This window comes from Amblyomma mixtum, chromosome 2, assembly GCF_055824585.1.
Source record: "Amblyomma mixtum isolate Tamu chromosome 2, ASM5582458v1, whole genome shotgun sequence".
Taxonomy (NCBI): domain Eukaryota; kingdom Metazoa; phylum Arthropoda; class Arachnida; order Ixodida; family Ixodidae; genus Amblyomma; species Amblyomma mixtum.
Genome location: NC_143013.1, coordinates 236,880,899 through 236,897,972, shown reverse-complemented (window position 1 = coordinate 236,897,972; position 17,074 = coordinate 236,880,899). Strand labels below are relative to the sequence as shown.

The following is a 17,074-nucleotide window of genomic DNA, read 5'->3' as shown; positions in this document are numbered from 1 at the left end:
CAGGATTGGAAAGTCCAGTCCCTGTTATATTTGATGCCGGTGGAAAAAAAGGGATTGCAGCAGTAGATTCTTCCCAAAATATCTTTTGTAGAAACCTCTTTTGAAGTGTGAATGGTTTTACCTTTGACATGTGTGCAATCACTTAGAACCTATATACTGTGGAAAAAACTATTCAGTCGTCTCCAGGGCTTACTATACTAGAAATTGTGACTTCTGTCAAAGCAGCTTCGGCTGCAAGGCTTAGCAGTGACAGCTAGGAGCTCTCCGAAATGATTGCGGGTTGTCGCCAGCAAGTACTCATCTATAGGGCTAAAAGTAGATGGTAACGAAAAACTCTGAAAATAATTTATGGTTGATCAATGCGACTAATGTGGAGGGAATGCTTTAGCTTTTGTGCTCGGATTTCGTGAGCGCACTAACTCTTGCCACCCTGTTTACTCTGTGACACGAACTACTGCGTGCGCAACAAATTTTTGGCGTCCTCAGTGTGTAGCTGGGCAAACTAGAGCCACAGCGCGAGAGGCTGGCTGTTTAACATGCGGGGTGAAAGGCTGCTTGGCATGGTTGCTGATTCTTTGAAATAATTTCGGATATTGTCTAATTTCTTCACCTGAGATGTTACGTTCAATCAAAGGTTTGATCGAACTTCTGAAAATTGATTGCTTGTCGCAGTGCAGGAAATAAAACCAGTTTAATTTTTTTTAAGAACGAGAAAATAAAAGAAAAAGAAGAAAAGGCATGACTAGCGAAGAATTCCCAGCCTATTCACAATTGTGACATCAGCAACATTGTGATGCGCCGAGGATTTGCGTATGACCTTTTGCGTACGTCCGCTGCTCGTCATCATCCGGGCTCTTCCCGCGGCATCCACCTTAAGGTTGTCCATTCCAGCGCTCTTTCCATGGCAAGTGGCGCTTCGCTGTTCTGCTACATGACTCCACGCTACCTGTCACAGGCCGTAACACGCCACCTGTCAGCTGGCTTGTCTCGCTGACGCCTACTACGACGCGGAAAGCAGGAACGGGCGCCTAAGAGCTGCGACCTAAGAGAAATAAATGTTCAAGAAACTGTTACGACAAGTAATATAAACATGGGAGCGCTTTCTTTATGCGCAAAGTTCTGTCCTTCGAAGTCTCTGCTGGCGAGGCTGCACTCCGGGACACTCTGCTAGCGGCGTTTCAATGCGGCACAACTCACTTACAGCGAGTGACGCTCCCCGTAAGTGCACTTCCCCGCTTGGCAGGGGTACTGCACCAATGCCTAGTCACACTAACGTCGACATCCACTCACAATTACGAGGATGCAACATTCTTCAGAGAGGCAAGGGAAGAAAAGCACGCAGCATAGAGGAGCTCCGGTTGTGAGAGCCTTTGTGGTGGGCATTTCCGGGCGTCTAGCCTATTGGAAACGTGGCGTTGTATAAAGATAGTACTGAAAAGAGTGCGCACTAACTAAAGCAAAAAACTTGCTCCATACCTCCTCAATCAGTTTCGAACGGGGCTTGTTCACTATTAGAATTACAGGCACATTCATAGCGTTACTATGAGTGATGTGGAACGAGCGCGAACATGAATGAGTACACCGACCAGTGGAAGGCATCCATCATTGCAGTTACGAGACGCGATTGTTCCTTACTAACCCTCCTCGTACTGTGGTTTGTAGCGACTTCTCACTCAAATAGTTTTCTTGCCCCGCCATTCCCGATACGCCGGTTCCCGTATATCATCACTATTAAGTGTCGTTTTTTGGCGTAGACGCCTGCGCAGTAAGCCCAACTTGCCGTAGGCATTGGTGCCAATGGAGGAACTAACGTGACAAGAAGGACTAGCTGAATGAATGAATCTTATTGGGTGAGAGCGGGATCTACGAGGTTTTTTTTAAAAATTGAGTCGTCACAAGGTAAGCAGATCAGCTCTCGAAAGCGGTATGTACAGTCTTTGCTAAAAGTAACCAGGCTGCACGGTTTGCTTCTCAGTCGTATATTAAAGCTATTATGTCAGCCCTGAAGCTCTGAATCTCTGTATGGTGAGGAGGACCCCTCTCCTCACCTTCAAATGACTTTTTGATCTTTAGAGAAGCCGTGAGGGCTCTACAATACGAATGAGAAGCAAACCATGCAGCCTGGTTACTTTTAGCAAAGACTGTAACTTGAGCAGCTTCTTCAGATAGAGGCTGGCGTGTAATCCACTTGTTTACCGCAGGTCACCGTTAGTGGCCATCATGTTGTCCCGCGTCGCCTTTGTGTGCATATTCGCCTCAGCCTTCATCGCAGCTCTCGCGAGGCACAGATCGCGGCCACCGTTCCTGCTGGGTACTACCAGTGCTCTGGAGACGACGCAGACGCTCGCCGAGCTCATGAGTGAGTAGCCTCTACCAGTCCTGAAGTATTCTCTTATGATAAACAGCTTTCTTCAGCCCAGATACTAGAAGGAGAAGCACAAGACAGACGCCGTGAATTCAGAGAGACAGAAACTGGGCATGTGCATCTTAGTCAGTACCTTTTGGTCTGATAATGTAATTCCGAGGAGGAATACGAGGGCGTAAGTCAGGACCAAAGTAGTGAAGCTTGAACGGCGTAGTCAAACATTAGAAGAAAAAAGTAACGCTTAAATGATGTTTGCTACATTCGAATCACCGCTGCGTAGAAGACGGGAATGAGCGGACAGTATCCCGACCCCGTGGGGTTCTTTAATGTGCACTGACGCCGCACAGAACAAGGGGCGCTAGAGTTTCGCCTCCATCAAAATTCGACTGTTCGGCCGGGATTTAACAGACAAGGGAACAGACAACGGTGGATTTTGCTCGAGCTTGGTACCCATCGGATTAGTGCTTGAGCACTAAAACCATTTTGCTTCAGCATCGAACCCCTGGAAATACTAAGGGATTACATACATATAGAGGGCTTAGTGAGCGCTTAGCCAGACCAAGTGAGATAGTCCTATGCAATGAATATAAAGTTTGAAAACACGCTGATCAGCCAAGTAAGTGAACAAAAATTTCTGGGAGTCTGGTTCTCTGAGGATCTTTCATGGGCGTGCCATATTCTTAAGCTCACCACTGATCTCTCCCGAGTAGTGGGTAGCATATGCAGAATACAGTACCTATTGCCAACGTGGCTGAAAATAAAATTGTATCACTCTTTATTCTACTCCAGGTTATGTTATGGCATCTTAACATGAGGCACAACGACATATTCTAACTACCACAGGTTATTGGTCCTACAAAAAAGAATGCTAAATATGTTCGAAAATTTCCATGCAAACATCAGAAACTTACCAACACAACCGCTTTTCACAAAATATTCTATGCTTCAGACCGACCAGGTGTACTTTCAAGTTACTTCTATGGATTCATAAACACAAACTCTATCCAACTTCCTTAGGTAATTCATCTCGCTATTCAATCCGAAACCCTACACTTAGACTACCAGCTATAAGAACAAACTATGGACGACAAACATTAAACTTTCAAACAATTAAGATGTTGAACAGAACCGATTTCAATGTAGATTTCAACAAAAGATTTCCTGTATTCAAAAAAGAGTGCAAAAATGTTTTGGTTTCAAGCGGTTTTTCCTTTGCTGTGTAAATACATTGTGTGTTTTGCATGCGTATTATCCACTAGAAAGAAGGAAGCCAGATAAAAAATATATACTCTGTGCTTTCTCTGTCCCAAAGTTCATTATTTTAGCCTTGCTACTAGTGTTTTTTTATGCATTTATGTACATTTCATTACCAGATGTGCAAATGTTTTGTTTGACTCACAAGTGCAGTGCCGCTTGCCGAAATGTAATAATTAATATTTTGTGCTGAATTAGTATTGGGGGGCCGAGGCCCCGTCAGGCGTTGTTACGCCTTTAGCTTCGGCTTTCCCTTAGACACGTTCTAAAAAACAAATAAAGGAATAAAAACAGCTCCCGGAATAATAAGAAGTATACTCCATATAATTCTGCATTCTATAGAGCGCATTTTATATGTACACTCATGTCATTAACAGCTGCTTACCTGGTACTAACCCGAAAGACGTGGGTTCGATCCCGGCCGCGGCGGTCGAATTTCGATGAAGGCGAAATTCTGGAGGCCCGTGTACTGTGCGATGTCAGTGCACGTTAAAGAACCCCAGGTGGTCGAAATTTCCGGAGCCCTTCACTACGGCGTCTCTCATAGCGTGAGTTGCTTTGGGAAGTTAAACCCCAATAAACCAAACCAAAACCAATATACCTAAAGAAAAAAATGTGATAGTTTTTTTCTGTTCCTACTCATGCGCAAAAACTTGGAGACTAATGGAAAAGCTACTGATTTCATTCCGAAGAGCGCTTGAAGTTACGAAAAAAAAGATACTCGTTGCGTTAGGAGTCAACAAAAAATCATGAGAAGGTGAGGAAACAAACACGATTAAATGGTAGCGTTGCTTTAATCAAGAACCGGAAATGGACATGGACAGGAGGTGTAATACGGAGGCAAGAAAACCAGTGGTTCCTTAAGGTAGTAAAGAGGATTCCAAGCAATGAAAATGCAACAGGGGACTGCAAAGTGTGGTAGGTGAGTAAGATTGGTGAGTTTGTGGGCATAGAGCGGCCGCAGCTGGCACAGAAAATCTGCAATTGGAGATGATTGCGAGAATAATTTTCTCGACAGTGGACACAGCCAAGCAGATCACGATGATGGTGTTGAATGTTATTTTCATGCTGAACATCGGAGTGAAAGATGGTGGGCCCCTGTTAAGTTTTTGCTAACAGTTCTTAGCCCATGAACCTCTCCATGATGTACCTTTTGTACAAAGACTTGAATTGAATTGAAAGATCCTTCGCCTTATCTGTTTTCTGTGGTACACTCACAGATTCACTTGCTTTCTTTAGCACTTAAGGGATTACTGCTAGATTACATCAATACTCCCCTATCCCCGTTTCAAACGTATACATTTGCTAATGGTACTTCTGTAGGTAGTCAGTTATCTGTTAGCTCTCAATTGGTTGATCGATGTGTAGTGCAGTGCCTTTCGTGTTTAGTTTGCCTGTCGTCGTCCATCAGTACTCTACATTCTTTCATTCTTTTCTGTTCATCAATTGTGCGCTACGCTATCAAGCGAAATTTTGGTGCTTTAAGGATCACTGAGATCACGCTTAGATTATATTTTTGAAAGATTCATCAAGCGCTTAACGTTAGTCTTATATACTAGGTAAATTAATGGTTCCACACAGCGACCACGTATATTGGACTTAAGACACACGCGAATAATAGGCACTTCGTAACGAATGAATGCCTGCTATAGTGCTTGAATGGCCCAAGACTTCACTAAATATTTGTTTTAGAGCGTGGACTAGGTTCCAAGGAACGGGACACATCAGTGGTGCCCACACTTTGAGGGAAGTCGCGTATTCTACCCACACACACAAAAAATGCCGAACATGTATCAGCCTTATGGCCGAGAGGGGAAGATGGTTTTGTGAAGTGGTACGGAGTTCAAAAAACCAACCAAACCATGGGGTGGCATAAGTGAGATTAAGATCAGAATTCGATAGCATTAGATTTCACTGTTTTCGCAGCATTTTTACAAGATCAGCTTCTCTTTGAGGTAGATTTTTTTTTTGCAATTTTCGGTCCATCAACCACCATTCGCGGACTACTACGTGCGCTAGCACGTATCACTTTTTTCTGATTTTTGATTTAGGTTTTCTATGATGTTGCCCACAACCAGATGGGAAGGTCATGATGACGTCAGAATGTCACGTACACCTCTCGACCAATTATTAATTTAACTGCTGCCTGCAAAGGTCACCTAAAGCAAAAAGGTAAAGCAAAGGTTGTTGCTTGGCTGCGTTGAATGGCGACAAGTACGAAACGAGACGGGTGGACGCGGCGTCGCCTCGTTTTGTACTTGTCGCCACTCAGTGCAGTCAAGCAGCAGCGCAGTGCAATAGCAGTTAGCCTCTTTTATTGCCTTGATATGGTTGCCACCTGTCACGGTGGGTAGGTTGTGTTTGCTTCACAAAATAACGTGACCTCTCTTGACAAATCAGTGAATACCGTCTCGGACATCGGCGGGGTTTTGGTGCGACGACAGCTATAATGCTATCGCATTAGTATTCTCTGGCAAACTTCTAGGTTTGGTCATTAAGGGTGTTTCACCTAGCACTTTTTACGAAGGTTTTAAAGCAGGCTTTTTGAGTTAGAAGAGCTTCTTTCGGCTTGACGTCGTCAGCTGTGCAGTACATCAGAATACAGCAAAGGCATTCTAAATAGCAGGCTGGTTAACTAATATTGAATAGTTAACTTTTAACTATAGCTTTAAGTCTCCTGAAATATTGAGAGGCGTGTAGTCCCCTGTAATTATTATCCATGTCCCTTTTTAGAATTTCGAAAACGCTGTTTCCCCCGGCGCCGTGGCAGAAAAAATTTTGGCTGTTTCGACGAGTTACGCGTACTGGAGAGGTTGCTTTGCCTGCAAGCTTCTCGAAAGCGCATAAATTTTAGCGTGCTTTAATCAAAATTTGTTGAACTAAAGCGTCGAGGGTAATAGCCTTTTCGAAATTCTAAAAATGAGTGATGATATTATTTACGATGTGTCACACACCTCTTAATAAATAACGAGCTTATTAGTAATAGTTAGAGTTTTCTGTTATTAGTTCATCAGCCTGCTAGTTAGCACGTGTTAGCTCTATTTCGATGCAGCAAAGCGCTGAGAATGCTATGCCCGAAAAGACCTTCCTCAAATTCAAAAAGCCTATTTTTAAAAATTGTGCAGTCTCAGGTGAAATGCCTTGTATGCTTCCATTGGCGTCTAACATACATTGTGAGAGCTGTGCAGTAGCCGGCAGCACAGAAGTGAAGGCACGAACACGAGAGTTGCACTTAGGGTGGGTTACTTAGGGATTTCTTTTTTGTCGTGACGGACTTTGTCAACCAAGTTTCGGTACTAACTTCATTATGTACAATACCGATGTGGGTCATAGAAAAATCCATGAACGTGTGTTGCGTTTGACTTTTTTTCAGATTTAATAATCCCTCGACACTGCGGCGATCTCCGTAGAGCCGGCCAGACTACGAGCAGAGTTTACAACGTGTACCATAATGCAGCCAACCATGCCGGTCAGAAAGTGTACTGCGACATGGAAACCGACGGCGGAGGATGGACGGTCAGTGCGTTGAATGGTCTTAGCCGCGCCTGAAGGCTGCCGTGGAAGTTCTCTTTTTTGTGATCACAGAAACTAGGCTTAGTAACTTTCGATTCCGCCTGGTGATGCGAAAGTTGCCTCGAGCAAACATAGTGAATGGCTTCTTCCTTGTGCCCAACGCACAGTATAAAGACGGTCGCTACTTACGTCATAAGAGTTCATCATGGAGACAGGTCGACTAAAGGTGATACAGCGTATAAGCGATGAAGCCTTCCCACACGATAAAAGTACTGTTTCTACCGCCTTAAATCTGTGTTAGCCGGTGTGGTACTTGTGACGTGGGTAACCCTACAGAATGGGCGACTTTGATAGCGTTATGGCATTCGCCTCTGTTATTACTCCACACAAACAAGCCCTTGTGTTCACGTTTACAACTGCACTGTCTCAGTGGATTGAGCTGAATTTCATTCAGCCTGGAACACTTAACGAAACAGGCCTAAACAACGCTTGAGTCCACATCTGGTTAACAGCGGTAAATTTGACAAAAATTTTGGCGGTTGAGGGGAGGAAAAGGACGGGTGCCTCTGTAGCACAACATAAAAGTAATCAAAGTTAGCTCTACACGACACCTTGTTGGAGGCCTGGAAAAATGCTACCGACTACACTTTTGCAGCATGAAAGTAAACATGAGGCAAGCTACATGATGATTACAGGCGTACTATGCATGAAACAACAATACCCCAAACCGACCACCCACACCGGCTGCACAGCCTGACGAAAAATATATTCATCCCTCTCTTTGCTTTGCTGAGTTCCTGTAACAAGATTTTTGCGCGAAGAGCTACTAATCGAGAGAACACATTAAACATCAAACATAAAGAACAAGAAAAACCGATACTAGCTACTCAAAAATACACCATGTCGTGTGTACGTGTCTTTCGTTCGGGTATTCCGTCTTACCACGGCGTGTCATTATGAATCGTTACCAACTAGCCCAAATCGCAGCTTTAATCAAATAACCCCCTTCCAGTCGATTACGTCAGCCGACTATCATGAACCTGCTAGCGTGAAAATGCAGGGAGTGACGGATGAAAGCGGATAGTCCCTTCCTCAATGGTCGGGGATAGTACCCTACGTGCATTGTCACGCTAGCAGGATCATAAAAATGGGCTGACGATATTGGATGGAAGGGACTCCTTTGACGGAGAAAAGCCGATTTTTTCGTGAAATGCATTCAACTACAGTTGAGTTTACGTCTTTCTTTACAGGTTATTGTAAGGCGCGGCCAGTTTGGCAACAACGTGTTCTACTTCAACCGAAACTGGACAGAGTATGCAAGAGGCTTTGGTGATCCGGAAAAAGAATACTGGATTGGTAAGCTACGCAGAGAAATGACTGACAGCAGGGTATGTTGTAACAGCAGTAACAGAAATTAATATCGCAGTTAATGACCTGGCGTTTTTCAGCGTGACCAGGACATTTAATAAATCGCTCGCATTCATTTTGCTCTCAGAATTTGTCCGTGCAAAAGGTGCCTCTTCCAGTCTCAGATCGCGTTAAGTAATCACTGCCTGGAAGTTTAACTTGTTCATTAAAAGGTGATTTAGAAATGAGCTTACATTTCAAGTTCCTTGCAGATTTCAACCTTCAACGCAATGTGGGCGATGGGCCCCGAAAGCATTCTTCAAAAGTTCAGAGCTAGCCCAGAATCTTTTTTCTGTTCCAAAACACCGATGTCTAGGCCGTATTCTTGGAATCTGTAGTTGGCAGTTTGTTGCTATGCTAAATCCTTAAATTACGCTCCTGGTGACAGCTCTGCGAGTGTGAGGCTCAATAAACGGATAAATATACAAGGTGTTCAACCAAAGTCTACACAGTTTTTAAGAAGAGGCTTTTTTAGTTAGAAGAGCGCTTTTTCAGAAGTGAATTGTCGGCGGTGTAGTACTTGAGGCTACAGCTAAGATTTTCTGTCAGGCTGTTTAGCTATTATTTAATAGTTAACTTTTAACTATTACTGTTAAGCTCCTTAATTATTGAGAGGCGTGTAGCCGTTCGTAAGTAATATCCATATCAGTTTTTAGAATTTCAAAAACGCGTTTACCCTTGGCGCTGTGGCCCAACACGTTTTGTGTACTCTGCGTCAAAATACATGCGCTTTCGGGAAGCTTGCAGGCAAAGCAAGCTCTCCAGTGCACGTAACTCAATGAAAAAGCCAGCATTTTTGGGGCCACAGCCCCGAGGGAAACAGTATTTTTTTTTATGCGAATCATATTGCTAGAGCTACCACTCACGCCGTCGCCGTGGGACCCCTAGCCGTGACACCACGTGACACCGTGACGTCACATACGTGACACCGTGACGTCACACCACGTGACATCGGATGAGAGAGCCGGCCTCCACCTCGCGCTGTCGCCGTGGGACCCCTAGCCGTCACGCCACGTGACACCGTGACGTCACACCACGTGACATCGGATGAGAGAGCCGGCCTCCACCTCGCGCCGTCGCCGTGGGACCCCTAGCCGTCACACCCGCGCATTCCCGCGCATTTCGAACGCGCGTTCATACTCGGTGTAGGTGAAACGCTCGCTCCACCGGGCAGGCAGACGCGGCTTCCGTGGCAATCCAGGCGCTCACCCAACGCGCGTCTCGGGGTTAGTCGGCGTTCCGCTGTAGCCATGCCGTTGTCTTCCCCCACGACGAAGGCTTCTAGTGGTTGTATTAAAATGACCAAGTATTCAACCAAGCCTAGCCACTAATATGCTTCGCATTCCCCAGGCTTAGCCAAGCTGAGCCTCAGCAAATTTTTTTGAAATTCTAAAAACCAATGGGGGTATTACTTACGGCGGGCTACATGCATTTGAATAATAGAGGAATCTAATAGTAATAGGTAAAAAGCTAACTATTCATTACTAGTTAACCATCCTGCTAGTTAGCCCATCTTAGCTGCATTATGGCGTATTACACAGCTGACAATGCTATGCCAAAAAAAGCGATCTCATTTGCAGCTAGCTTTCGTCATCATGAATACCGTCTTACTTGTTAAGGGCATACCTCGAACTTGGTAGTGTCGGTTGCCAAGCAGCTGAAAGGTAGCGATAGTGGGAAAAGAAAATAACAAGGGAAACAGTGGGACTAGCGTGTGTACGTACACGATGTACCTCATCGCGAGAAAAATATCCATCGCTGAGCAGAACTGAGTTATGAGCTTACTGTTCCAGAAAGGTTGAAATGTCTCTGTTGGCATCTTTGCACATACAAGTTGAATAAGAAATATAAGTGAACAATAAATCACCCCAAGCGCTTCTCTGGATGTGCGGGAGCCTTTGTGTATCCTAAACAACTGACACAAGAAAACGAGAAAAAGAGCACGAAGACAGACGGAAAGAGTCGCCAATGAAGAGTGAAAGAACACAAAAATGACATTGTTCAAGATTACAGTAATTTCGGAGTTCGCTGCACAGATTGACGCTCCTAAACTTGTGCGTCAGAATTTTGAAGCAGACGTCAATTCATTGAAACTAAGCATAGAAACCAGCACGAGCTTGTACTGATCTCTTCTGTGGGAATTTTATTGTTTAGCACTGACAGGAATGTAATACGCAGGGAACCGTGCCCTGCACGCGCTCACCTCGGGTGACGAGACCATGACGCTGCGCGTGGTCTTGAGCAACTCGACACAGGACAGCATCTCAATAGACTACTCCAGCATTCGAGTTGACAGTGAAGACGAGAAGTTCAAGTTGCACATTGGAAGCTTCCTTGGACGAAGAGGTAAAAAAAACTGCGCGTATTGACATTTCGGTTGTAACGCATTTATGTGCCTTCTCGCGAATACGAAAAACCGTGAGCTTTGTTCTTGTAGCGTTACTGAGTAGTTAATCGCGAGAATATGATAACTTGTGAAAACTCACAGGTGATAACAGGTGAGTACTGTCATGGGAAGTAAACGCTTGAATGTCCGTTTTATTTGCTGCACAATTTGGAAAATTATATATGAAATAAAAAGGATTGAGCATAAAGGACTAGTTAAGGGGTTTAACATTGAGTTGTAATATAAAGTGTCCAGGAGTTGTTTAGATTCAAATTTGTTGGATAACTTGCGCTTCAGTTTAGAGCAGGACCTTCTACTTCTGGGGATTATAATTTAGGATATATATGGTTTGGTAACTGGCGTTAAAAGGTCGCAAGAAAAAAGAATGAATCAGGAAAAAACGTTATAGACTGTCTACCTGTTTATATTTGGCAATAAAGTTTAACAAACTCTGCCCTGGAAATTATTAATGGTTAACAAATTTTACTATTGTCATAGGTTTTAGTTTTGTGTTGTTTAACGCCTAAAAGCGACTGAGGTTACGAGGGACGCAGTAGTGGAGCGCTCCGGTAATTTCGACCATCTGGGATCTTTTAGCATGCACTGACATCACACAGCAAACCGGCCTCTAGAGTGCTGCCTTTATTGAAATGCGACCTCCGTAGCAGAGATCGAACCCTCTTTCTTCGGGTCAACAGCCAAGCACGGTAACCACATTGAGTCATTGCGGCGGCTTATACTCTTGTAATAGGAAACTGAACTTATTAATGACTGGTTACAGGGGTCTGTTTCCTTCCTCTTAATATGCCATATCAAATGTAGCTTAAAAGCTGTGGATGGTCTGGAGTTTGTAACAGGGGGGAGAAAACAAGAACAGCGCTGTTCTCCACATATTTAGCCTACATAATTAACTGCATGTTATCCGGGGCTCCTTATTTCAGGTACGAAGCGGGAGCCATTATTTTGAGAATGTTTGTGGGATAGACACACGAAAACTAAAAAAAAATGACGAAAGTGATTGTAGAAGCGGTGAGCATTTACATCGTTATTTGTGTTTTTTGCCACCGCCGCGGTGGCTGAGTGGTTATGGTGCTCGGATGCTGACCCGAAAGACGCGGGTTCGATCCCGGCCGCGGCGGTTGAATTTCTTTGGAGGAGAAATTCTAGAGGCCCGTGTAGTGTGAGATGTCAGTGCTCGTTAAAGAACCCCAGGTGGTTGAAATTTCCGGAGCCCTCCACTACGTCGTCCCTCATAGCTTTAGTCGCTTTGGGACGTTATACCCAATAAACTAAACCAAACATCGTTATTTTCATTCTTCAAAAAAAGCTGCTCATAATCATTGGGGTAAACAGGCTTACATGGAAAAAACTGTGCATTGTGGCTACATAAATATACTGTGCTGTTTAGAACTGAGGTTCAGCAGCGTTTCAGTAAGTTATAACTATTTTAGTTACTATTCGTACTTCTGTTTTTTTGCAGCGTTGTGAATCTTTTAAATATCACGAAATAGCTTATTAACATGCTTATCAAGGCAATGTTTGTCGTTATATTCACTGATATTAGTACACTACAAAGCCACTGAAATGAAACATACAAAATTTATTACTATTTCTCTTTAAGATACATGTAGACTGCGTATGAAGGCACTCTTCAACTGCTGAATGGAAAGAAAAGGTGCTATGTAAGCATGCTTCTCGAAATCAAATGTGAAATAAAGAATATCGTCTGAAAGGCAATAAAATTTAAAAACTAAGGAAGGAATGCTAAAACAAAACGAGGCGGAAAAGAACAAAAATCATAAGAAGAGAAGAGAAAATCTTGAAAAAGTCATAAGAACCGTGGCGGCTAAGCTGTGACTGCAGGTGCTTTTGCCATTCGCTTTAGATTCGTCGCCTTCTCAATGTGTCCTTGAATTTGATTTCATCGTTGCTTTTGCGTACCGCTGCTTTGGGGGCTTGTACTTAATGGTGGATTCGGGAGCGTCGGAGTGAGTGATCGAGTGAGTGAGTGAAGAACTGCAGTGTGGGAGATTTGAGAAAGCCTTCAGTAGGCTAAAGTTGGGTGGAGTGCATAGATTAGTGTGAGGCAGTTTCCACTCATGGGTTACTTGTGGGGGGAGGCGTGTTCTTTTCTTCTGCTGCGTAGGCTTCTGATGAGAGGAGGCTTCTAGAGGCAGGAGATGGGAGGAGTATTTCTGGGTAGGTGTGCTGTGGGTGGTTTGAAGGCTAGATGACTTGTGTCATGGGCTTCTGGTGTGCGGATGGTGGGTGAGCTTGCTGTATGGACGGGTATCGGGCACCTCTGCTGGGCTTCTTATTGGTGGCAGCTTCTAAATGGTGCAGGCTGGTGGGTGGAGACTTCTGAAGGTTGCAAAATTGGGTCCATCTTCTCAAGAATGAAAGTGGGTGGCGAGTGGACAGGCGTATGTGGGGGAGGGGTTGGGGGCTTTTCTCATGTGTATTTTGGTGCGTGGAGGCTTTTAAAGAGAGGAAGTGTATGCTGGGTACAGCTTCTAAAGGGCGGAGGTGGTGGAGTGTAGTCTTTGCACTGGTGGGTGGGGGCGTCTGAGGGTGAGAGATTGGGTGCTCTTTTTTGAGGGTGCAGAAGCATGCAAGCCTTCTGGAAGTAGGCTGCGGGTGGGTAATAGAGGTGGGCATGAGGGCGGGTTGTAGGCTGTTCTCATGTTATTCTGGTAGGCGGCAGCTTCCGTATTGTGGACATGATGGAGGCCCCTGCAGGGTGAAGGTGGCTGGAGAGTAGAGTTGGGTGCTTGCATAGTGGGCTCCTCTGTGGGGATTTGATGGGTGCAGGCCTTCTGGTGGGGGCCTGTGGGTGGGTGATGAGCTCTGCTCATGTCCTCCTCGTGCGTGGAGGCGTTCCGAACGAAGAAGGTGTGTGAGGGGCACCTCTTCTCTACTTTTGGTGGGTGGTTGGGTGATGATGCTTCTTGAACGCGGAAGCTTCACTCCTGTGCTCTTCAACCTTTCCTGCTACACTCCAATGCCGCGATTTGGCACTCATACTGGCGTCGCAGTAAGAAGTTGCGGGCGATCATGCGGTGTGATTAGGCGAATCAGTATTAGATGCAGTGGTTTTACGTTTCCCTTTTGCATTGAACACTTTGCCATTATTGCTTCAATTTGATTTCATCCTCGCTTTTTCGTTCCGCTGCTCTGCGGGCTTCTGTTGTCGAAGCTTCACATGCCACCTGTTTGGGAAAATTGCTCCAGTACTTTTTACGTGTTAAAAGAGATCCACCGGCTGAGTAGTGCAGGAGGAAATCGCAAAAGGCACCAGCATAAACTGGAATTCGGTGTTGTTCTAAAAACCAGAAGAAAAAGTATTGAAGGAGCGGAAGAAACTGCCAACCGGTCGCCAAAGAATCCCCGCAGATGGGACTGAGGTATGCAAGCGAGAGGGTCGCAAGGAACAAAACCGCAGGCAAGCTGTGCGGCGTTGGAAAGAGGGCGAGCTGAGCGGCGGTCGTAACCACCGACCTCGACCATGTGAGGTAAACAGATCTTAGCCATGAACAGAAAATCACTGCTTTCGAACGCGCCAGGCTAACGGGACACGTCATTGGTGGGAGAAGAAGCCGTGAGTGGCTTCGCTCGTGAAACGGCCGCGAGGTACTTATGCACGTAGATAGGCTTACGAGGACTTAGCGTGAGGTAAAAGAAAGACGACGAAAGGGCAAAGGGGAAGTAAAAGGAGTGATTGCATAGTTGGGTGTTTCAGGCTAACGCAGGGTGCGGAAAGGTTATTACATAAAATCGATAAAGATTATGCAGACCAGGTTTTCAAATAAAACGACTGTAATATATAAGCCTGTACGGAAAAGGAGGTACAGTGAGATAGAAGTGAGAGTATCAAGCTGTGTGCAATGACGTCAGTGAAGACAAATACAGCAACGATAACTGAGATAATTGTAAACATACAGAAAAAACAACGTTTATATCGCTGTAATAAAGCACGCGCAGGAGTGTGATTCTTTGGCATTGGCAAGAAACAACATGACAGCGACACACCAAAAAGAAAAATGCCTAGGAATTCGAGGGTAGCGTTACTCAGAAACAAAATTGGTAACGTTGCACGGTTCTTTGTACAAAAAGCAAGTCAATTGTTGATAAATAACTACTCTGGCATCAATCCGAAAAGCCAGCTTTTAGGTGAGACAATGACTATAAACTCCTCTTTGAAATAAGGTTTACGGACTTTGCTTTAATAGATATTTTAGACAAATATTGCGATAAAAGGCCTTTCTACTTGCCACTATCGCCGTCTCCAAGCTTCTTTCCTTTCTCTATGGGCAAGACTAGTCCAACAGATAGCTTCTTCAAAGTGTTTCGTGCCCCTGCATGCTATAACGATATCAATGCCGCGTGATTGTGTAGTTTTTCTTTTTACGTAAATAAAATTCGAGCTGCATTGGTTAGTCTCATATTATTTTTTCTTGGCCATGGTAGTGATGTCAGCACAAATCGCTTTCAACGTATATATGCTCAAAAATTCCTTGCACTTTTTTTGCAGGATGGGACAGTCTAACATATAGTGACGGCATGATGTTCAGCACCTTCGACCAGGACAATGACAGAAATGTCAACGGCAGCTGCGCGCACATGTGGCAGAGCGGCTGGTGGCACAACAACTGTTACAGAGCAAATATGAATGGTCTTAACCTAAATGGCCACAAGAGTGTTGACCTTGGTTCCATCTTATGGGCTTATAAGGGAGGCCCAGGCGTTTACACACACTCTTATCCGAGCGCCCTCATGCTAATACGACCTGCAGGCTTCCTTGGACAGTCATCGTCATAAGACCAGGCAATTTTCGCTGTTATGATGTTTACTCAGTGGTTCACTTGTGCGCCTCTATGACTTTTTTGAATAAAGAAAAGGCTTCGAAGAACAATAGTGTATCAAGCTCTACCTTTGTATTCCTAGGCGGTGCTTTTTTTTTTTATGGCTCTGCCATATTCTTTGTTGCCTTTCCAGCGCCAGCCAGCTGGTCTTGGAAGCTTGAAAGAACGCTAGCATCATCTTATTGCGCAAGAAAGGAAGCGTCAAGGACTTTGAAATTAAAGACCGATCAACTTACTGCCGTAGCCTATAATGTATTTAGGAAAGTGATCGCTACTGGAGTAAGGAAAACGTTAGGCTTCAAACAACCAAATGATAAGTCAGGCTTTCATTAAGAGTACTCGAAAATAGACCTTATAGACCGAAATAGACCGAAAATAGACCTTAATCAGCTGATAGACAAATGCGCAGAATGGAACCAACTCTTCTATGTAGCCTTTATAGATTATGAGAAAGGATTTGGCCCAGTCTATATTTCAGCACTAATACAGGCTTTGCGGAATCATTGTATAAAAGCCTTGCGTAAAAACACTGGAAGATAACTAGGCCAAGGTGTACAGCTACTGTAGTCCTCCTTGAAGTAAGAACTAAAATTCCAGTAAGAAAGCATACCGAGCAATTATGGACGAAGGAATTTTGACCAAAATGCAACGAAAAGCACCGAATCCGCGACCTCCGAATTACGCGTCCGGTGCTCTACCAACTGAACTACGGCGACGGCGGTCAGATCTTCTGCTTTCAGGGGTATTTATGTTTTACAAGTGACCTAAACATAAGAGTGTTCATCAGTGGCCGGCAGTTGGTCGTTTTTCTTCTGGCTTTCTAATCAATTATCTCTATGCGATAAAATATTCGGAAATATTCTTCGTTGATCAGCACCACAAAATAAATAAATATAACAATGACACGATATATGTAGCTAAAGCTAAGGCATAGTTTGGTTAGCCTTTTTTAATCTGAAGTCTCTTGGTCGCATTCTATTGTTCATCACGGGTCATCTTCAGTAAAGCAGTACTCAGGTGTCTCCTCCGGCTGCTGTCGCTGCTGCTTGCGGTCGATACATCGGACGTTAAAAGTGCCTGTCTCGCTGTGGCATATTCACGGCATGCAGCCAGTCGTTCGGCGCGCTGTTCCTCTGTTTCGTGGGCGATTCGTTCCCTCTTCATCTCGTTCCGATGCCGATTCCAGGCCTTCATTTGTTTAGCAGACTTGTCGCCGTCCGTACTGCCGCCTCAACTGTGGTTGCGTCGCACGCGAGCTCTCCTTTTCAATCCTGCGACATGTTACCA

The 17,074-nt window shown here is 44.6% G+C and overlaps 1 protein-coding gene across 1 annotated transcript; it reads left to right on the top strand.

Moving 5' to 3' along the window:
* The first annotated feature begins 2,220 nt into the window (after positions 1-2,220).
* Positions 2,221-15,743, top strand: LOC149363036 (techylectin-5A-like). The gene is made up of 5 exons (XM_089568423.1): positions 2,221-2,359; positions 6,993-7,135; positions 8,383-8,488; positions 10,718-10,885; positions 15,457-15,743. The coding sequence occupies exons 1-5, from the start codon at positions 2,221-2,223 to the stop codon at positions 15,741-15,743; spliced, it is 843 nt and encodes a 280-aa protein (XP_089424549.1).
* The last annotated feature ends 1,331 nt before the right edge of the window (positions 15,744-17,074 follow it).

Bases quoted from the DNA above. Each gene is read 5' to 3' on its own strand.
- LOC149363036 (XM_089568423.1), top strand. From the start codon at position 2,221: ATGTTGTCCCGCGTCGCCTTTGTGTGCATATTCGCCTCAGCCTTCATC. The intron at 8,489-10,717 runs GTAAGCTACGCA...TGTAATACGCAG, and splicing joins GGAAAAAGAATACTGGATTG to GGAACCGTGCCCTGCACGCG. The intron at 10,886-15,456 runs GTAAAAAAAACT...CTTTTTTTGCAG, and splicing joins AAGCTTCCTTGGACGAAGAG to GATGGGACAGTCTAACATAT.